We start from the raw sequence: 23,487 nt of genomic DNA on the forward strand, positions 1-23,487 counted from the left end.
CATTTCAACTTCATAGCGTTCTGGTTCCATTGTAGGGCTGTTTGTGTTGTGATAATTTTCTTGTTTAATAGATCATTGTTGTTGTATTCTTAATTGCAGGAGAATTTCTTTTCGTAATATAAAATTGGGACATTATTCAGTCAACTAAATTTGAAATGAAAAAAATTAAAATCTGATTGGGCCACAAATTATACAGATGAGAAAAAATTGGCGGGCCGGCCCGCCAGCCCATCAGCCCGCCAGCCCGCGGGCCGGACTCAGAAACGCAACCCGTTTTACCATGTCGGGCCAGCCCGGCCCGGCCCGTTTAATACGGGCCAAAAACGGACCGGGCCAAAACGGGCCGGGCTGCCCGTTTTGACACCCCTAGACACCAATGATAAGTCATTTACGTTTTGAAGCATTTAATAGGATCTTGAGAGATATTTTGATAAATAAAAATGAAGAAAATAGTTAAAAATATTTTGACGGTGTGAGAACCCAATAAATTTCAATAAAAATATAAATGATTTTTATTTTATTATTATTAAAGTTAAAATAGAAAAAAATAATGGAAATAAGTTCTTTCAAAAAAAAAAAAACACTTTGAGGACAAACCCTTCTATAATTTTCTTCATAAGTTCTTTCTCTTTGTTTCTCCTAGAATCTAACATTTTCCTTATCTCTTTAAGATCGAAATTGTAGAAATAAGGTTTTTGTAGCAAGTCCTACAATTTATTCTTACCAAGCTATCTATAGGTGAGTATAATCTCTGCTTTTGTTAGGAGCTATTTTGATTTTCGAGACATGCAAATTTCCTAGGTTTGCATGTGATTTTTTTATGTTCTAGATGAACCCTCATTTTTTGGTGGTCATGAAATCACAATTTGATTTTTTGTTAGGGTTTTGTTGTATATAGTGCAAGTTTGAGTAGTGTGGGAGTGCCTAGAAAGAACGTTGGTAGTCTTATCCTTTAAGGTAAGCAAAACTAATCATTTCAATTAACTATTCTCGTTTTTTAATTTTAAATGCGGACAAATTTGGAATTTTTAGGAGTTGAGATTGAATTTAAAAGTTGGGGTTTTTATATTCTGTGTAGTAGTGAATGTGAAAGTGTATATGGTGTAAGTACAATAAAATGTTTCTAGGCCAAGAAAGAGAGGGGGTCTAAATCGATTGTTTTTCAAAAAAAAGTGTCTGTTTTGAAGTTTAATAAAACTTTAAGTAAAATTAAATTGACCAAGGAATCTAAGAATGTGTCAGTTCTTCTGGAACATGCTTTTAATTGATTGAAATATTAAAACAACATTACTAAAATCTGAACAATTTATCAATCAAGATCGATTACAATTGATAGAAAATACATCATTATATCGATTGGTTACGTAAACACGTAAGAATTCCAATAAAAGATAGCTTGAATTGATTTTCTAGAAGAATTTAAACTAAGAATAAAGTGTCGCAACCAGAATCGTGATGGGAAGGCAAACCGAAAAAAGAAAATGGGATTAAAAAGAGATTTGGGAGTCGCCACCATATTTATTCTGGAAAACTATGGAAAACCATGAAGATAAGACAAGTCTGCAAAAAACTAGATTTTGGATCCGAGAGTTGGTTACGCGTAGGGAAGGTGTTAGCACCCTACAGCGCCCGCCCGAAGGCGGTACCTTTAATTAAAAATGCAAAGTTGATATGGTTTTTAAAATATTAATTTTCCCCAAAAATAACAAGAACAAAATGTTAAAAGAAACAAAAATATTTTTTTAATTTTTTTGATCCGACAAGGATTGACCTTAGTCCTACGTATTCTCATTAAAAAATGAGAAATCAGAGCTACGTAATTCTTTAAAAAGATATTTGAAAAAAATAATTGAGAAAATGATTTGATTTTTTTAGAGGTGGACCTGACAAGGACTGACCTTGCTCCTATGTATCTCACAGTGGAGAATCAAGGATCACGTAGTTCTTAAAAGACTTTTTCTTGAAAATGTTGATATTTTTGTATTTTGAAAATTTTGTATTTTTTTTTGGTATTTTTTTAATTACTTGAAAATATGTGTCACACGACGCGAGCGGTCGGACAAACACTAAAAGGGAAAGAAAATTATTTTTGGTATTTTTTAAAAAATAAGTGTCACATGGTGCGACGACCGAACAGACACAATAAAACAAAAGAGAATATTTTCATTTTTTAGATTTTTTTTTTCTATTTTTTTGTAATTTTTATAATTTAAAACATTTTTGTTTTCTCTTTTTTTTAGAAGGAAAAAAATAATAGATAAATAACAAAAAAAGGATAAAAGAAAATTTAATAACAAAAAGGACAAAAGTGAAAAAAAGAAAAAAAAATAATAATAATAATAGGGTGCATGATAATGTGTGAGGTGCATGAAGCAAGTCAAGTGTACAATAAAAATGGGAGTGCAACAAATAAAATATAAAACAAGCCCAAAAGTGACAATAAAAATGCAGAGGGAGTGGGAATCAGTAAATATGGGATGCAGCAAGCAATCAGTGGAGGTGTGTGTAGTGAACATGGGCTGGCTGAATTGAGTAACAAGAAGCAAGCGAGTCCAAAACAAACAAAGGACATAAGAGTGTGTGGAGATTAAAAAACGGTGGTGCGCGAGGATAAAAAGAATGGAGGTGCGGGAAGGAAACAAACATGACCACCAGGCTCAATATACATGGGAGTGGGAATATTAAAGAGGTGGTGCGGGAAATTAATGGAACCATTCAGACCCAACCACGAGGCAACTCTCATAAAACAAGAACCCTGGAGAGAGTTTCTTCCTCCTCTCACGCCTGGAACCAAGTCCATCACCAAACATCATCAATGCCTCACCCACTCCGGCAGGCCAGGGACGCCGGTAACGACGCCGACCACCACCAAGAATTTCATTAGCGTCCACGCATCCCTTTCTTCCTTCTTCTCCAACGCGCACGAGACCCTTCCTTCTCGTCATCGCCCCCCATCTCTGCTTCAATACACAGCCGCGCAGCTGGCATGCCGGTGACGCCAACCGATGCCGGAGACGTCGACCTCCTTCGCGAGACTCAACGACTCCGTTCTCGCGCACCACAGAACCAGTCGGCTACTGCGACTTTCGCGGCTCTGACGATCAACCAACGTCGCTGCCACCAACTCCGTTCCACACCGTAGCCGTCGCCGAACCGGCCACCGTGATTGGGACACGCGAGCACCATGGAAACCCAACCCCTGGCCTTCGCGACCCAGATTGCCTCCGTTGCGCCCCAAGCCTCTCGTTCTTCTTCTTGCGCGAGTCACCAAGGTTTGGAATCCGCATCACAGAGCCCCACTACAATGCTCCCAACCGTGACGGAGCTGCCCTCATTCAGCCCATCCGAAGTCCGACTCGCCGGCGGGCAATGCCGCCGACGATTTCTTTTTCTTCTCTATTTCTCTGTTCTGGAATTTGGATTTTTGGGTCTTGAGACGCGAGGGTTTGGTGTGTTGTGAAAACGGTGGAGCGGTGGCTAAGGATAGTGAATCTGTTTTTTATTTTGGTTTTTTATGCAGGTGAATGTGAAAATAATGATGGAGGAATCTTGTGTTTGTGTTGAGTGCGACGGGAAGAAGGTGGTGATAAGTTTTCTGGTGAACAAATGATCCAAACTCTATTAGGATGAACCAGTAAAAATGGTGAGAAATGGTGAGAATCTGTTTGGTTATGTGGTGATGAATGATGGTGAAACAGGGAGGATGAAGGGGTTGTGGATGAAACTAGTTTGGAGATTATGCGTGCACAGCTGAGGGAGAATGGAGTGGTGAGAGCATGAAGGTGGTGGATGAATGATGATGAAGGTGGTGAGATCATGGAGGATTTTTTGCGGTCTCTGTCAAACGAAAGTTCCCTGATCAAATGGCTTTCCTCTGCTGTTTTTACCTCTGTAATGCAATCTATTCCACGCATATCATATCAGCATATGAATCTCCTCTTTTTATTATGTAATTATTGTTCTGTTCACTTTTATCTGTATTTTATAATCTCAAAAATTTGGAATAAGGCTGACTGTTCGTTCCTTCAGCTATCATGACCATGTTACAGATCATTTCTCATACCAAACCAAACCAGGCATGGCTCTGATAACAGAGAGACCTTACGTTACCTCTTTCTTTCCTTTTTTTTTTTTCTTTTTGTTGTTGTTTTTTTGTTTCATTTTTTTTTTTACATTTTTTATATACATATTTTTTGAAAAAGGAATAAAACAAAATAAAAAAAAAGGAAACAAAATATAATTAAAATCAAAATTAAAAAAAAATAAATAAAAATAAAAATAAAACAAAATAAAAATAAAATAAAAGCAAAATAAGATGAAATGACAAATCAAAATAAAAGTAAAAAAAAGTATTACTCAGACAAAATTGGGTGTTGACATAATGCAATGCAAAAAATGTAAACCAATAAACACTGAATATTTATACTCGTTCACTCCACTTGAGCTACATCCAAATAATTAAGACAATTTTAGTCTGACTTTCCACTATTTCAAAAGATTACAAAATTCTTACAAGATTCAACTTTCAAAATACACAAACTACATAACAAAGCTTTTGAATCACACAAGAAACTCCACAGCACAACAAGAAACTTTCTTGTAGATCTGGAATCATACCAGGTACACCACAAATGCACAAGAAGCATCAAACCTCAATGGTGGCTATCCCTAGTCAACCAAGAACCTTCTTCAATGCACATACCAAGAGAAAACTCAACTCCAATACTTCTAAGGATGATCACGAACAACACCAACACTGAGTTCTTAAGAGGGAATGAGATTTTCTGATTTTCCAAATGATTTCACGTGCAAAAGTGAATCTCTCACATTCCTAAAGAAAAAAGACAAGATTTATAGCTTGTCAATTGACATATTGAATAGATTGAAAATGAAAATATGTTGCTTCAAGCTTGATCAGATCTTTATTCCTTCATCAAGTTTTTATTGATTAAATTTTCAATCTTTCGTCAAATCTATAGGCAACAAATCCATTTGTGCTAACATATGGTATTTGCATAATGGCAAGATGGTAATGTAATTAAGACGTGTGTTGTAGAAATTGTAGTGAAATGAATAAAAAATTTGCAGTTGTATTTTAAAGAGCATGACAACTTGTATTATTTTGAGTATTGAAAGTGTGTGATTTTGGGATTAAAGCCAAAAGATAGATAGATAGATAAAAAATTTGTAATTTCTAGTAAGATGTAAATAGTAAGAGGTTTAAGGTATGAAGATTGAAATGACAAAGGAAACATTTGGCATATTAAAATTTGTTAATTTTCTTGAAATGTTGAGTCTTTGTTTTGATATTATATTTGGGAATTTTGTATTTTAGAGTGTGTTTAGATGTGGGGTATGGATGGATTGATCAATGAGATTGGAAATATGATAATGTTGGATGATTGTGGTGTTAACTTGTAATGTGTTTAGTCTATTGATGAATGAGAGAAATTAGAGTTAAACATAATGAGGACGAGGAAAGGTCGTGAATTTACTATATATGACTTATAATTGTGAACCACTATAATTTGATGATGAAATCTTTGTTAAAGAATGTTATTACGCATACAAAGAGATTGTTATAGTCTAATATTCTTTCTAATGGTCTTAAATAATGAGTGTAACAATCTTATAGTCTATAACTCTTATATCGTAAAACTCTTATATTTTAAACATGTTATATTGTAATAATGTTATAGTATAATAGTCTTATATTCTAATAGCGTTAGACTATAATAGTCTAACCGTGTAATAATGTTATACTATTTATATCATTCCTATTTTGGCTTAACTTAAATATGATTTGATTTGATGTTTTCTTATTATTGTTTGAATTACACAGGTTAAAACTTTCCTTTTGACTTCCCTCCAATTGTATTGATTATAGATAACATGTATTATTTGTCAGCTTCAAAATATTGCAATACATAACATAACACCAATTAAATAATTTATTTCATTGATAAATGTTAATTTAAGTGTATATGACTACACTAATTCCATAAAACCAAACAATTCAACAAACTACTAACTTATTATATCTTTATTCACAAGAAAATATTTTCATTCAATACATATATCTAAAATCCATTGTAACCTATATTGAAAGTTAAAACAAGGCAAGTTTTCCTTGCCTTAAACCTTCCATGTAATTAAGAAAATATAGAGATTTGAGATGATGAAATAAAACACTATAGAAACTCCTCCATCACCTCAGAGATGAAAATGGTAGAAATTAAACATCTAAAAAATCATTTTTCAACCTAAAATTCCCTGCTCCCCAATGAAAGCCAGACATACATGTCTTAATAAATAAAAGGATGGAAAGTTAAGAGAAAAGTTAAGTAAAGAATCCTATCAAAATTTTTGGAATGTAGGATTATGAATTAGAGAAAACTATAGAGAAATGGAATGAAAAATAGGATTCACCTTTGAGAGGAGAAAGAACGACGGAAGAGCTAAGAAAAGTAAAAAAGTGAAGTAAGTGATCATTGATGTTTTAATGAAATTATAAATTCTTAAATTTTCTACTTGCTACCTCATGCCTACTAACCTCACCACTTAATTTATTCCTTCTATGCTATGAAACAAAATAAAACCCAACGCACAAATTGCTTTTGTTATTATTCTAACCCAGATTCACTATTTTCAAACCCTCATTTCATAAACAAAGTATAATTATTCCTTTCAATTAATTAATCCACATATAAAACATTATATAATTGCTTTCAAACCGCCTACTTGAGTGTTTGATAAAACACAAATTAGAGAAAATTTAAAGAGAAATACTTTTTTTGAAAGTATGAGAACGAGTTATTTTACAGAAGTGAAATATAAAGGGAGAATTTAATCAACATAAAATCATAACAAGAAAACCATTAGAAAATCATAACAAAAACTGAAACAAGTTATCAAAGATATCTCTAACATCCCTTTCAAGATGGGCATGAAGATTATGAAGACCCAACTTGCAAGTAGCAATTGTGAAAAGTAGTAGGTTAAAGACACGTAATGACTTTCTTTTTTTTTTCTTCTTTTTTTATATTGAGAATATGAGAACGAGAACTTGAGGACGAGAATCTGAGAATGAAGTCGAGAAATATGAGATTTTGTTTAGCTGCCCCAATCATTTGAAAGGTATTGGTCTGAAGGTTGTACAATCAAATTTAAATTGCTTGTAAAAGGTGTTTTTATCTGATATCATGTGAATGTTTGATAAAACACAAATAAGAAAAAATTTGAAAAGAAACTTTATTGAGAGTATGAGAACGAGTTATTTTATAGAAGTGAAATATAAAAAAAAATTCAGAAAATAGAAAATCATAACAGAATACTAAAAGAATATATCAAAGATATCTTTATCACTTATGTATATACTTTCATCATAATCATTCGATCACAAATTTTCATCAATAATGATATGTAAGAAAATAATTAACTAAATAAAGATACTTATTTAAAAGCATTTCAAAGTACGTTAAGCAATGTTAAAAAATACTATATTAAAGATAAAGGAATATAAGTTAAGTAAAATTTGTTGAATTTGTGAAATTTCCTGACTAAAACATAATTACACTTGGATGTCAATGTTGCTTAAACAAGGAGGGGCCTCTCCCTTACTTCCCCATGAAAACCAGCCCTGCATGTATTAATGTAGAAAGAAATTAGAGGAGCAATCTTACCCACATTTTGTGGCAAGGCTGTGGATTAGAGGAAATTTTCAAAGAGATGGAATTGAATAAGGATGATCATGCGGTTTAAATGTTGAAGAATAAAGAGTGAAGAAGTGAAAGACGTAGCTAATGACGTTTTAATGAAGAAAGAAAATCATAAAATTTTCTATTTGTAGCCTCATGTCTACTAACTCCACCTTTTCTTTTCTTTCTTTTATGCCTCACCCCAAAAGAAAACCCAACTCATGCCCCAAATTGATTTGCTATTCTCCTCACCCTAATCCCCATTTTTAAACTCCCATTTCATCAACAAAACATAACAATTATTTCCCATCTCAATGTGAAAAAAATAATTTACATACATTATACACACCTTAAATACTTTAAATGTACAGGTGATTTAATTAGAGATTAAATTATTTATAGTTATTTTTAATTATTTTTAATTAATTTCACACAACTATATTATAGAGAGAAAAAAATCTTCATGGTATGAGGGGCAACTTTGATTTATCATTCAAAGTGTACAACAACAAACTTTACGAACAAGTTATTTTGACAAAAAATACAAGGTTAAATTATCCTTTTTATTCCTTTATTTGTCATGAAATTTTAGTTTGGTCCTCAAGTTTTTCTTGCTTTAATTTGGTTCTCATTTTCTTAAAAATGACTCAATTTGGTCCTCACCGTTCACTTTGACCAGACAGTGTTAAAGTTAATGCCAAGTGTCAATTTCTGGTTTTTTTGAATTTTTTTAATATTTTTTTATTTTTTTTTGAATTTTTTTTTAAATTTTTAAATTTTATTTATTTATTTTAGACACTTGTCACTTCACCATTGTGTCACGTGTCAAAGTAACTCAATTTGGTCCCTATATTTGTTTTTAGTTTCAATTTAGTTTCAATTTTTGTAAAAATGAAGTAATATGTCCCTCCTTAGATTGAGGCTATGTTCTTTTGAGAGGAAGGATTAGAAGGAGAGGGAGAGGAAGAGATGGGAAGGATTAGAGGGTGAAGCTGATGTTGTTCTTTTTAAGTGATTAGGAGGTGATTTTAGAGTAAATTAGAGAGTGAAATTTGTGAAAATTTGTGATTGAATTGAGTGATGTGACATATTAAAAAAAATTAATAGATAAAAAAATGAGATTACCAAAATATCCCTAATGTTAAAAGTAATATAAAATGCTATATAAATCATGTAGAATAATTTATTTAATTTCTATTAATTGTGTGAAATAATATAAATATATTTATAAAAAAATGAATAATCAAATTTATTTGGTATGAAATTAAATTTAACATTTATCAATTTAATATTTACATGAAAAATAATTTATTTATGTTATATATATTTTTTGTTTTTAAGTCTTTGAAATATAATTTTTTTTGTTTATTTGATATGAACATATTTTTTTTAATTTGATTATGTTTGTTAATAATATAGGTAACATTTTTTAATAAATTTTTTTCTTTTTTTCAAATTTTATAGAATTATATATTGTATATATATTTTTAACTTTTAGATTTTTAGATGTTTATTAATAATAAAATTTTATTTATTTTTATTAATAAATTAAAACTAAAATTAAAAGATAAATTTATGTGAAGAAATAAGAAAGAAGACAACACTGTGTGAACACGTGTCAACAAATTACGAGGATAAGAGAGGTAAAAAATAAATATGATGAGGATAAAATGGTAATTTTGTATCCATCACCTTCTAATCTCTTCCATAGTAGAGGGATGGAATTTTTTAGTCATCCCTCTAATCCATCCCTGCCATTCCCTTGCATCACCCCAAAAAGAACAAGGTAATCACTCTCCATGCCTTCCTCTCTAATCCTCTTGAACAGTACATCCCCTCAAAAGAACAGGGCCTGAGACTCAATTTAATCTTTGTATACAACTTATGATGATATTCTTAATAAAATTGACATTTTTATTAAATATTTGTAAAAATATTTTTAAATAAGTTTTTTTTAGTTTTATTATTAAACAAAGTTAAACCTCAAACTTAATTTCAAAAATTAACAATTTTTTCATCATATATAAAGGCATCAAGTGTATCATATTATACAAACTTAGTAAAGATTAAAAATCAAATAACTTGTCACACATAAGTTTAGGAACTAAATTTCAAGTTCAAAACAAAATCAAAGTCTAATGTTTTGTGTAGAATTTAAAGTTAATTTAAAATATTTATAGAAATATTTAATAAAAACGTTAATTTTAGTTAGAATATCACCATAAAATTTATAAAAATGTAAATTTAGTGTCAATTTGAGGAAGGACAATATTGCTTTATTTTTACAAAAATTGGGACTAAATTGAAACTAAAAACAAATATAGGGACCAAATTGAGTCACCTTGACACGTGGCACAACTGTGAAGTGACATGTGTCAAAAAAAATCAAAATTTTAAAAAAATTAAAAAAATTAAAAAAAATATTAAAAAAAGTAAAAAAACCAGAAATTGACATGTGACGTTGACTTTAACACCGTCTAGTCAAAGTTAACGGTGATGATCAAATTGAGTCATTTTTTAGAAAATGATGACCAAATTGAGACAACAAAAAATTTGAGGACCAAACTGAAAATTCATAACAAATAGAGGGACCAAAAGGGTAATTTAACCAAAATATAAAACAAGTTGTGTTCCTTTTCTTTCGAAAATACTTTTCTTAAATTACTGCATAAGTTTAACATATTTCCATTCGTAAATGAAATAATTTTAACATATCTTCAACGAAGAAATAAATTAAGGGTGAAAATAGTTTTCCCTTAATTTCAATCAAAATATATTTATAACAATTAAGGATTATTTTATTTAAAATAGGCAGTGTTTGTCAACCTTTCAACTTAAAAGCTTATTTTCTTAATATTTTGCTGAAATATAGAATAAAGTACAATGCTATTATCAACGTCAATAATATTTTCGGTAGAATTTTTATAAATTCGTATTCAGCAATTTAACGTTGCTATCTTTTGTAGTTATGAATAAAAGTAAAGTTTTTTAAAGAGGCAAAAGAATTGGCAGAATAATATATATGAAAAGAAAATTAAAGCATGATAAACTAAGCATCAAATTAAACTAACTATAAGCATAAAAAGTAAACTAAGTAAATGAGATTAATGAACAAATTTCCTTAAAATGAAAGATGTTAGAATGGAGTCGTTCTGTTGAACCGTCCACCATTTCAAAATTGGAATCATTAGTGTAGTTGATATTTGACAGAGTTTTGTACGATGAATTCAAATCCATTTGGAAAACACACCAACAACTTTCGTACATAGTCTAAATCAATGGTTACAATTTCTTTATGGCTAGACATACGTGTCCCCTTTATATTTCATTAACTTTATTTAGGACAAGCAATAATAAACAAATGCCAAATGTCAAAATTAAGAATGTCAAATATGGATTTAAATTTCACATCAAATAAAAATCTGATAAATTCATTTATTTTAATATTTTGAATTGGAAGTCATCAGGTCATAATATCTTTCATGATAGCTTATTGATGTTAAATCTTCCTTATATTTACTTCTAAAATTTTCGTGACAAAGATTTGTTCACTTTTAATTAATAAAAACTTCAGCTCATATTTAACTATAATAGAAAAATAATACAAAGAATGGATGAAAGATTAAAAACAAATAAAAAATTAGAAAAAAAATAAAAAAAGAATAGGAAAGAATTTAAAAACGTAATGAAAGAAAGTGTGGAAAGGAGAATATTCTTTGGAAAAGTGGATGCCAACTCCAATTACAGGTGGACATCACTGCATGAGAAGATGATATTGTTGTGTGATTGATTTTCCATTTTGTACAAAAAATGTAGTGGTAACATAACCCTAGTCCAAATGATGAACACCTTTTTCAGAAAGGAAAGAACGTTGGTGAGTCATAACAAGTGTGTTTGCTGCCACTTGATAACTATCTTTTACTTACTCATCATCCTCTTCTTTTTCATACAAATCAACAATTCAACATCCATGACGTCGTGTTGAAGTGGTCAACACTCCATGTACGTTAAGGTCACATCAATGTTTATCCACATTTCTCTCAAAACGAAAATGGACACCACCCACCAATGTTTTTTTTATTTTTTTTTATCAAATATACCTATTTGTTTTTTTCTAAAACATTCTTATATTCTTAAAATATTCTCAGAGAATTTTATTTATTTAATAGAAGTGGTTATTGAGAATTGCAACATGATTTCAAAGTTTCACATGCACTAAAAATCTTGATATTAAAAGTTTTCTAATATTCATATTCATTCTTTATTATAATGATAATAAATATTTTCAATGTATCTTATTAGAAGTTTTCTAATATTGATATTAGAGTTGATGATTTGTCTTAAGCTATAATAATACAGTGGTCACCTATTTTGTTTATGAAACTAGAGAAAAATAAATCGTTTTAGTTTTCATTTAACTTGGGGTGGTCAGATGATTATTGTAGCTATTAAAAAAATATTTTAAATTTATATGTAATTACTAGTTAAAATAGAAAGAATAAATATTTATAGATATAAACTATTTTTAGGGTATAACAACCCCTTAGCTCGCAGTTGAGGAATACGAAGTCAGATATAAAAAAAAAAAAAAGAGTTTTTGAGCCTTATGATTATTTATATTCTTTTATAAGTATTACTCTACAGTGCATTCCGTAGATTCCTGCCTTTTTATCTCCTACTACTGTTTTTCCGCTTTGACTGCTTGCTACTGCTTTGCTCCAGTTACACTGCTTTCTTACTTTTTCTGTTTAAAATTTCTTTAATGGATAACATACAGCCATTTTTAGGACCAGACTACAAATCAGCTTTAACAGCTGTAGAAAAAATTACAAACTCTCCACCTGTAGGTTATAAAAAACCTACTTCAGAAGTAGACCCTGTACACACAGTCCTTATAGGACAAAATAATACTATAATAGCTCTTCTAGAAGAAGTTTCTAGAAAATTGAATCATATGATTGACTCTACTAAAGAGACGAACTTGTCCAAAGAAATAGATGGTCTTATAAAGCAAGTATCAAAACTATCTTTAGGGACACATACACCTACAAAAACAACTTTTAAAAATTCACAAAAAATTATCAAAGTTGTAACTAAAAAAGATTTAAAAGCTGCAAGTACCAACGCAGCATCCCCTACAAACAATGATAATAGTTTATAATGATAACACAAACCAATACTTCTACACAAGCACAAACTGATAATATTAATATGAATAGTACAACAGAACCTAGTAGCACACAAAGATTCCCTGGAACCCCCAGAAGACTGAGGGAACATCAGACTAGAAGTCAAAATCTTATACAACATCCAGGAATCTTAGATAGATTCTTAAATAGACAAAGAACTACTAACATCAGAAGATTAGAAGATTTAGTAGATATACAACAAAATACAGATATAGGATCTAACTCAAGAATAGATTCTCTAAATCCTAGACAATTATACAACATAGGATGGCTAAGTTCTGAACGAACAAGCCTTTACCGATATAGGAGAATAGAAGATTTTCATCTCCCTGACAACACCTACGAGATAATCCCTCTGATATCTCCACAAACAGGAAGACAATTACAAAGTCAACAAGGAAGATATGTCCACATGGGATTAATTACTATTGGAGTCAGATCCTTAGCCAGACATATGATTGGAGCTAGAGCTTTGATAGTTCTACACGATTCAAGATTTCAGAATAATGATTCACAAAGTATAATAGGGATTTTAGAAGTAGATCTAAATCAACCCTTTTCTCTTATTTATCTTGCTCCAAATTTCACGTTAACACTACAAGATTTTATAAATCATATAAATTTAGAAGTACAAACAGTAGGTTTTGGAACCAATTGGATTGGTGAAAATCTACATTTAGACATAACCTTCATAGGAAGAATAAGCAACCATATTTCTTCTATGTATAGAATAAACACTAGACCATTAGAAGAAGCCATCAGCTCTTATGGCACACAATTCTTACCAGCCCAAGCCTTCACAAGAAGAAATGAAGGACATTTATGGCAAACACATTTACCCAGAGAAGAAAATAACCCAATTACAGCCCCTTCATCTGCTATTCTACATAACAGATCGAGAGGACTCAGCCTAAGTTTTGTAGATTACACAAATGTACCACGTCTCGACTTAGAACAAGATAGGTCAGTCGAAAATAGACATAGCATTTCAGCCATCCCTGATAACGAACACATCTCCATGATGAATATAATACAATACGAAGAAGATGAAAATGATGAAATGACTGATGAAGAATGGAATCATCATCAGGCAATTATAGCCATGTATAGACAAGGATCTTTGAATCCCTCCACAAACACAAATATTGAAAACATTTATGACGAAACAGACGATATCATAAATAATTTTCTTGAAAACCTACATTTAGACAAAGAAGACAGCTTTTCAGTAATATCAGAACCTTTGTCTACAATAGGTTTCGTCAATACAAGTGTAGGATCAGTAAACCCCAATAGTTATCAGTTAGATCATGATGGTATACAAGATTATCCTACTGGATTCATACCCAGAGAATCCCCAACAAGTGTTATTTTTACATATAATCAATATACAACACATGGAAAGAGACTCCCAGTGGAACCAAATTTCCCATTGCCAAATCTTTTATTAAACATAGGAGGAATTGACCCCCAATTATTACCAACATACATTGAACAATGGACTGCTACTGTAATCTGTGATTATGGTATTCATTACGAAAAAGAAGTTCAGTCTTCACAAGAAATGATTGCCAAAGGTGAAACATATTTAGGTGATATAGCCAGAGCATGTTGGGAATCTTTTAAAAGAAATTACCCAACAGAATTAAATACATTAGTGATCGAACCAGGTCCTAACATTTATAATTTCTGCTCTCTAATACAAAGATTACTCACTTCTCAATCTGCAAATGATGGGAATACACTCAGACAACAAATTTATTTAGGACATCTAGAAAGATTGTCTATAAAATATTTTGGAAAAATCAAAGAACTTTTGCAAGATTATCTCATGTATGCCTCCATAGCCGGATGTTTTCATGACATAAGTGTTGGAGAAAAAATGTTTCTTAAACTACCAGGAAAATTGGGTCAAAAAATCAGAGAATCCTGGAAAAATGATGAGGTAACTCCCATGTTAAATAACCTCTCAATAAGAATACAACACATTATGAAAATAATGGAAGACACCTGTACACATATTGCAATACAAAAACAATTAAAAAATTCTGATTCTGGAATTTGTAAACAAATATACACTCCACAACAATACAATCAAAATAAAAAATATATGCCCAGAAGAAAACCTAGATATAGCCAATCTTACAGTAATAGGTCTCAATCTTCTATACAAAAACCTACAAATTCTAGAAAGACATATACTATAAGATCTTCAAACTCTAGAAAACCAACTCTAAATCCTAATAGACACGTCAGAAAATTTAGAGAAAACAAAAATTACAAACAAACATTAAAATGTTATGCTTGTAGCCAAACTGGACATTTCTCAAGAGATTGTCCAAACATAGCTAATCTTTATACAAAAGAAGCAGAGCTCATCAAATCTTGCCACATGAATCTTCTTCCGATCGACGAAGATGTATCTACTGATTCTGAAATATTATCAGTAGTTAGTATAACAGAAATCAATGATGAAATTAATTTAGAAAAAGAACCCAAAAATTATGACTTAATAAATGATTTCACAAATAATGAATTTATCCAAATTTATCCTCAAGAATATGATTTCAAATTAAATAATAAATATAATGAATTAGGCGAAATATTAGATGATTCGGGATATTATCTAATGAATATAACTGAAACAAATATATGTCATCATACATTGCAATACTTTTCAGGACCAACATCCATTCCCTGCCAGTATTGTGATAGATATTTTCATAAATCACAAAGGGCTCATTGTCCTTTATGCTACAAAAATTTTTGTATAAAATGTATTACAACACATCTAAAAATACAAGAAATATCAATCTTTTTAGAACAAAAAGAAAACATAAAAGATAAAAACATAATAGATGCTAGGACTTCAATTTTAGAAACCAGAGTAAATAACCTTGAAGAAAAAATCCTTCTTCTAGAACAAATAATCCAAGATTTTGGAACAAGCACCATCTCACAAAACATACAAAATAACATGATGGGAACCACAGAATGTATCCCATTAGTTTGCAATGAAAAACAACTAATATCTGTTAAAGTATTAGTAAAATTAAATTTTCCAAAACAAAATAAAAACCCTGCTAAGGAAGAAATCATACAGGCCCTCTTAGACACAGGATGTTCTGAGACAGTCGTCTGCAAAACAAAAGTGCCTTCATATATGATCACTAAAAGTAAACATATACAAAAAACAAGAACTATGTCTGGAATAGTAATGATAAACGATGAAGAAATAAACAATATTTCTCTTCAATTCAGTACAAATTGTGATCTATTTGGCCAAAAAATACACCTTAAAACTATGCGCGTAGAAAATTTAGTCCCTTCAAAACAAAGCATGATTATTGGTTTAGATTTTATCTTAGGCCATAATAGAACCATCACTATAAACAAAGATTATGTCATTATTAGTGATAGAACACAAATGTCACCCATAATTAGTGGAGACAGCTATACAAAACCATCCTCTGATGAATGCTCGTGTACAAACACCAAATCCTCAGAAAAATGTGATTGTATGAAAGAAGATCTAGAATCCATAGATTACTGTTCAGATGACACTATGGACTCTTTTTCATCCATAAAAATATCTAAGACAATCACTTTTGATAGTATCCAACAGATTCTGGATAGGTTAAATAAAACTAGCATAATAGGAGAAGATCCTACTAAATTTTGGGATCGTGATCCTGTTACTTGTAAATTAAACATAATTAACCCTGATTTAATTATAAAAACTAAAGACATTCAGTTCAATAATTGGGAACAAGAAGAATGTCAAATGCATATTGACCACCTTCTAAAACTAAAAGTAATAGCTCCAAGTGAAAGTCCTCACAGGAGTCCTGCCTTCATAGTAAATAAATCTTCCGAACAAAAAAGAGGTAAATCTAGAATGGTTTACAATTATAAACGTTTAAACGATAATACAGTTGAAGATGGATATACAATTCCGTCTAAAGAAATTCTTATAAATCGCATTCAAAATGCAAAATGGTTTTCAAAATTTGATCTCAAAAGTGGATTCCATCAAGTAAAAATGGAACCAGAATCTATAAAATGGACAGCCTTCTCCTGTTCTGAAGGATTATACGAATGGCATGTAATGCCTTTTGGTCTTAAAAATGCCCCTGCAATTTTTCAAAGAAAAATGGATAACATTTTCAATAACATAAAAACTTTTACATGTGTCTATATAGATGATATACTAGTTTTTTCCAAAACAAAAGAAGATCATTATCTTCACTTAAAACAAGTATTATACAAACTTGAAAAATATGGCTTAATTATATCAAAAGGAAAAATGGAAATTTGTAAAAATTTCATAGAATTCCTCGGGACAGAAATAGGTAATGGAACCATAAAACTCCAACCTCACATTTCTAAGAAAATTCAAGACTTTCCTGATAAAATGGAAGACATAAAAACCCTAAGATCCTTTTTAGGACTTTTAAATTATGCCAGGAATTTTATCCCAGATTTGGGAAAATACACTGCCCCTTTATACAATAAAACTTCTCTAAAAGGAGAAAGAAAGTTCAATTCTGAAGATATAAAATTGGTTCAAAACATAAAACAAAAGGTAAATAAATTACCTACCCTACAATTACCATTAGATTCAGATTATTTAGTACTTGAATGTGATGGATGTGAATCAGGATGGGGAGCCATCCTAAAAAGAAAGAAAAATAAATATCTGTCAAAAGAAAATGAACAAATATGCAGGTACGCTTCTGGAAAATATACTGTGAAACCACAAGTTTATCAGACCAGTACTGATTATGAAGTCAATGCAATTATACACGCCTTAGAAGCATTTAAATTATTTTTGATAAATAAACCAGAAATAACCATTAGAACTGATTGTGAAGCAATCGTTTCTTATGGGAAAAACCAAATAAATAATGACAAAAAACCTCACAGGCGATGGTTACTTTTTAGAGACTATATAAATTCCGGAAAAATTATAAATTTTGAACATATTAAGGGATCTGACAATATGTTTGCTGATATCCTTTCCAGGTACATCATACAAAAGTAAGACTCAAAGAGTCCTCTATACAATCATATACATGAATATGTTACACATCGAAGATCCTGAAATCCCTCCTGGATTCCGGGTCAGGGTCAGAATACAAACATTATGGCCACAAGGAATTAGTCCTAACTTTAGTCCTAATCCTGCCATCGAAATATCTAAACTAATAAAAAGGTTTAAGAAAAAGTTAACCAAATTAAGGAGAAGAAGAAATGAATTGTTCCCACACAATCCTTTCCAATATGCTTTTACACTTGCCTCGTACAAGGGCAACATCTTAGTTTTGGAGCAACACCTACAAAGGCTTACACATTTTATTGCTTAACCTGTTTACTTCTATATTGCAGGTACAAATATTCCAAAATGGAATTTATACAAAACACAAAGAAAGGGCCTTCAGGTCCTAAATTAGTAAAGTCCCCATTCGTGGTGGAACAATACACAAAGTATGGCAAACAAGAATTGCCAATACTCACAAATACCTACCATTATCCTGGTAGAGAAAATACAAATGTCAAATTAAATGTTTTAATTGACAACATATGGAATATTCCAAAATACACAGTTCAAAATGAACACCAAGTCACTAAGGTGAAACAAAGCATCATTAGTGCACTATACAATTTCTGCAATGCAGATAACAAAGGAGTTTTGTTAACTTCACCAGCCTCTCCCTCTGGGAAAGGATTTACACATTATGCCCTAATTACAGGGCCAAACAAAGGAGTTTATACTTCCTTCAAAGACCTCTCTGAGGCAAAACAAGACCAATTTTGGTCTACTTACAAAGGCTTTAATTCTTTAGAAGAAGCCCAAATGGCGTTAAGACTGGAAACCATTGATGAAGAAAAAATAAAAATGGGGCTGACATTTGAACCCAAAACCCAAACACATACCTATGCTGCCTCCTGTAGCCTCTCACCACAAATGAACCCAAATATTTTCCTTGCAAAATTTGAAGTCATACAAGAATTCTTGTTTGAAGTTCATTCCGAAACACAAAATTACAATGGATTATTTGTAAAACCTCAGACATATTTCGACACAAAAACACCATGCCAAGAGTCTTCTGACTATTGCAAAACAGTTACCACAAAATGTACATGTCAAATAAAATTCATTTTTAGAAAGGCTTTAATTGATTTAAAAACCTTCAAAAATCAAATTATATAGAGACATAGTCATATGTCCATCACTACTATTAGAAGCAGGATGCCTCCAAACACTTCTTATCCCACCTACCGAAAAATTCAGCTCTCTAACCCAAGAGATAAACTCGGTAGTAAACGAAATACAGGCAGAATATATGACTAATATCTGCTTACAGATCACCTCTTCTCCAAAAAGCGCCACAACCCCTGATAGTGTGGCAACACATGTCATAAAATTATTCACAGAATCAAACCCAGAGGCACATGTCCATCTAGAACATGGGCCCTTGAAAGGATTATCACTCAACAAAGAAAAGCTATACCAGTACCAACTCTGGAAAGCTTACGTTGAAGGGTCAAATTGGAACTTCTCTAGAAAGGATAATGCTGAATATATCCTTTTAAAAGAAGCCATAAATACCAAGATATATTGGAAGAAGTTTATGGGAAACAAATTTCATCCTTTCCCTATAGAAGCCAGTCCTATACTGGTCAAAAGATTTGAAAAAGAAAGAATATACAGAGAAATTTATGAAGAAACAGGAAGCCACGGTCAAGGAACTCCTGGATCTTCTTTCCCTTCTGATAATGAAGACTCAGACCAGATACTTGAGGAAGATCCCGAAGACATGATCTCTACGGTAGTCTCCAAAAGAGGACAGTAAAGTGTTCTTACCTGTGACACAGTAATTTTACTCATAATTGGGTAATAGACTGAAGGGTAAAAACATACAACGTCCAAATACAGACACGTCACCAGGTGACCCAGACTCTAGGTAACCGGTCATTTAAAAACCGGTTCAACAAGTTACAGGTTTCAAACTTTTTCTATAAAAGAGTCTTTAAGTCCCTTATGCTGGGCAAGAACTCTACACACTCTCTCTCTACCTCTGCCTTCTCTCTACAAATCTCTCACTCATCTCTCTTGATCTTTCCTTCTTGTATACTTCGTCTCTCAACATAAATAAACGAGGAACTTCAGATCTCTCCCCTCTCCCTCTTGAATCTAAGTAAGTTTTTATGGAGTAGTTTATTTTTGGGCATCTACGGATGCCTTGAGTTATATTTATTAAAAGATGCGATAATCATTTAAAGGCTTGAAAACATTTTATGTACATAATTTTATTTTCTGTATTTATTTTTGATGTAAGATTATGAGAGAATATCTAACCGGCTCTGCCAGATTTATATTCTCATAACCTTATATTTTCTGTTTTTACGTTTTTATTTTCCCTTCTCCCTCCTTTAGTACTCTTAAACATTAGATTTTAAGGTTCTAGATTCCTTGCCTCCACCGACAACAAGCCTTTCTCCTATATTTTGTTTGCGCTATTTGAGTTTCTTTTTTCCTGTTTTTTTGCTTATAATTATTCGATAATAAATATACTGAAAATCAGGATTTATATTAAAATATACTGAAAACTATAATCTAGAAAAATAAAACTCATTAGACAGTAGGGATCCAATAAGAAAATGTGAGTCTCCATAATCTGCGTTGGTTGATAAAAAGTGTGATAAAAAAAAATTGCATTAATTTCTAATGTTTGATGAAGAAAGCTTGCGTTTTGTTGTGTTTGGTGGATGAGCATTATCGCAATCGTGTTAATAGTCACTCTGTAATTTAGAATGATTGGGGAGTTAGATGAAGAGCATGAGTCTTAATTATGTCGTTATTAAATTAAATTCAAAATATGTAATTAGGGTGTTATTACGAGAAAAATTGACTTAACTAATTCGGGTTCCCATGGTGATCGTGTGGTTACTGAGAGTGCCAACTTTGAAATTTTGTTAACCCGTACACAGAAGACACATGTTCCCAATCCTCAGTATATTTTGCAACTGATTGAGGAGCTGCGTCATCGCTGAACACATCTATCATTAATATCTAACTATATTTTATTTATTTACACTTTATACTTTTTATTACTTATCATCAATTTAAAATTTTTGAACTACTAACATTCTTTTCACCATTTATTAATTAATATGGTAACATGTATCTAGACACATTACATCACATGCAAACGATGCCACCTTAGTCACAAGCAAGGCCTGCTTAAACGAATACCATATTACAATTAATTGAAAATTAAAAGGATATTTTACCTTTGGTATTTACCAATACTCAGAGTGTAAACTTTAGCAACAATTTTAACTTCAAATCGTATATAAACCATGACAAATGATTGATGCAAATAGGCAACGTGTAAAATAAAAAAGATAACTTGTAATCACATAGTTCGACCACAAAAAATGAAAAAAGCAAAAGGAAAACTTTTCTAGTCTTTTCTCTTCAACGATTATTGCATGGACCAAACAATGATGTATTAGTTTGGTGAGAAACATTATGGTTTAACTATCGAGAGAGGACACAAAATATGGCTGCTGAGTACATAATTAAGTGGGAATAAAAAAGCAGCAATTGGCAAAAACATTCGAATGGAGAAATGAGACTTGAATATTGCTTGATGAGGATATAGACGTCCTTGCACTGGTTCTTTGAACCATGTGCAAAAGTCAGTAACAGATATACATGTGAAATAGTTCTGACCCCTCATTGGTGCATGCATTCCTAGTGACGCATGTACTAGGAATAGTAAAATTTATCCTCTCATCCAATCACAGCATGCAAGGAAACCCACCCTCAAAGATAAAACCACCACCAATCTCATTGCAAACATTCCAAACACCTTCATTTCTCTGCAAACCCTTCACTTTTCATCTCCCCAACCAAGTTCATATTTTTCACTCCATGGATGCTACCACAAGCTCTGAACTCCCCCCTGGCTTCAGGTTTCACCCAACGGACGAGGAACTAATCGTGTATTACCTTTGCAACCAAGCCACATCCAAGCCCTGTCCTGCTTCTATCATCCCAGAAGTGGATCTCTACAAGTTTGATCCATGGGAATTGCCAGGTATGTAGCATAACATCACTTGCCAAAGCTTTGTCATTACCTTTCTACTTGTTGCACCACAATGTCTCTCTGTAAATGTTTCACTTGTTGTTATGAACAAACATGCCTTGGAATGCAGATAAAACAGAGTTTGGAGAAAATGAATGGTACTTCTTTAGTCCACGAGACAGAAAGTACCCAAATGGGGTGAGGCCTAACCGAGCAACAGTTTCTGGGTATTGGAAAGCCACTGGCACAGACAAAGCAATCTATAGCGGATCTAAGCTTGTGGGGGTGAAGAAATCCTTAGTATTTTACAAGGGTAGGCCACCAAAGGGTGACAAGACTGATTGGATTATGCATGAGTACCGCTTGGCGGAATCAAAACAATCAGCTAACAGAAAAATTGGATCCATGAGGGTAAAACTTTTAAGCCTTGTCCTCATCACTTTGTGAAATTTAACAACTTGTTTTACCATTCAATGTTACTTTATGATTGACATTTGCCTTGGTTTTGGATGTTTCATCAGCTGGATGACTGGGTCCTGTGCAGGATTTATAAGAAGAAGAACATGGGAAAAACATTGGAGCACAAGGAGGCACACCCGAAAGTTCAAATCACTAATCTTATAGCTGAAAACAATGATGAGCAGAAAACGATGATGAACCTTCCCAGGACTTGGTCCCTCACTTACCTTTTGGATATGAATTACTTGGGTCCGATTTTATCTGATGGTTCCTATTGCTCAACCTTTGATTTTCAAATCAGCAATGCCAATATTGGAATTGACCCCTTAGTAAAATCTCAACCCGTTGAAATGGGCAACAATTATGTAGCAGACTCGGGGAAGTACTGAGTGAAACAGAGTAGCAACATTGACCACAAGTATATGTGAAGCAGATGAAAGACCTACTAGGATAGGAAAAAACAAAAACAGTGTTAGATTGTTGTCTAGTCATGACGATAAGCTTCGCCCATAAAATAATCATCAACACTCTATGTATGTCAAAATATGTTATGTCAAAAAATGTATTTTCAATGTGTTATTGACACTTATTGTATAGAAGGACAGGTTAGACGCCACTTAATTAAAGTTCATACATCATTAGTTACATTCCTTATCTTGATTCGGTTCAAACCACATGCTTTGATCATGCTTCGGAAGCATGTGAAACTAGATATGGTCGATTACTTTTTGTAAACAATACAATCATAATTTATTTTGACGAATGATATATTTGGCAAATTCTGCACTATGTGTCAATAATTGAAGCCAAATGGGTTTCCAAAGTTAACGTGAATCTTTGTACATTGTCTTATCCAAAAGATGACGGAAGTGTTGATTGTAAAAAACAAAGGTCGTCGAACCGCGTGGAAAGCAATGAAATGCGTGTCAATGAGATTGGTTTATGCTTGGCTAATATTAACAATTAGGGTTTGTATAAAATATGCTAATAACAAGGGGAATGATAATGACACATTTTGGAGTTTTAATTAATAACTAATCCTAG

At 31.9% G+C, this 23,487-nt stretch overlaps 1 protein-coding gene across 1 annotated transcript; it reads left to right on the forward strand.

The window, feature by feature from the left end:
- Positions 1-21,734: 21,734 nt before the first annotated feature.
- On the forward strand, positions 21,735-23,225 carry LOC114175881 (NAC transcription factor 29-like). Its single transcript, XM_028060722.1, has 3 exons — positions 21,735-21,996; positions 22,115-22,395; positions 22,506-23,225. Exons 1-3 carry the CDS (start codon positions 21,831-21,833, stop codon positions 22,830-22,832), a joined length of 774 nt encoding a protein of 257 aa, XP_027916523.1. The 5' UTR covers positions 21,735-21,830; the 3' UTR covers positions 22,833-23,225.
- The last annotated feature ends 262 nt before the right edge of the window (positions 23,226-23,487 follow it).

Source organism: Vigna unguiculata, chromosome 3 (assembly GCF_004118075.2).
Source record: "Vigna unguiculata cultivar IT97K-499-35 chromosome 3, ASM411807v1, whole genome shotgun sequence".
NCBI lineage: Eukaryota > Viridiplantae > Streptophyta > Magnoliopsida > Fabales > Fabaceae > Vigna > Vigna unguiculata.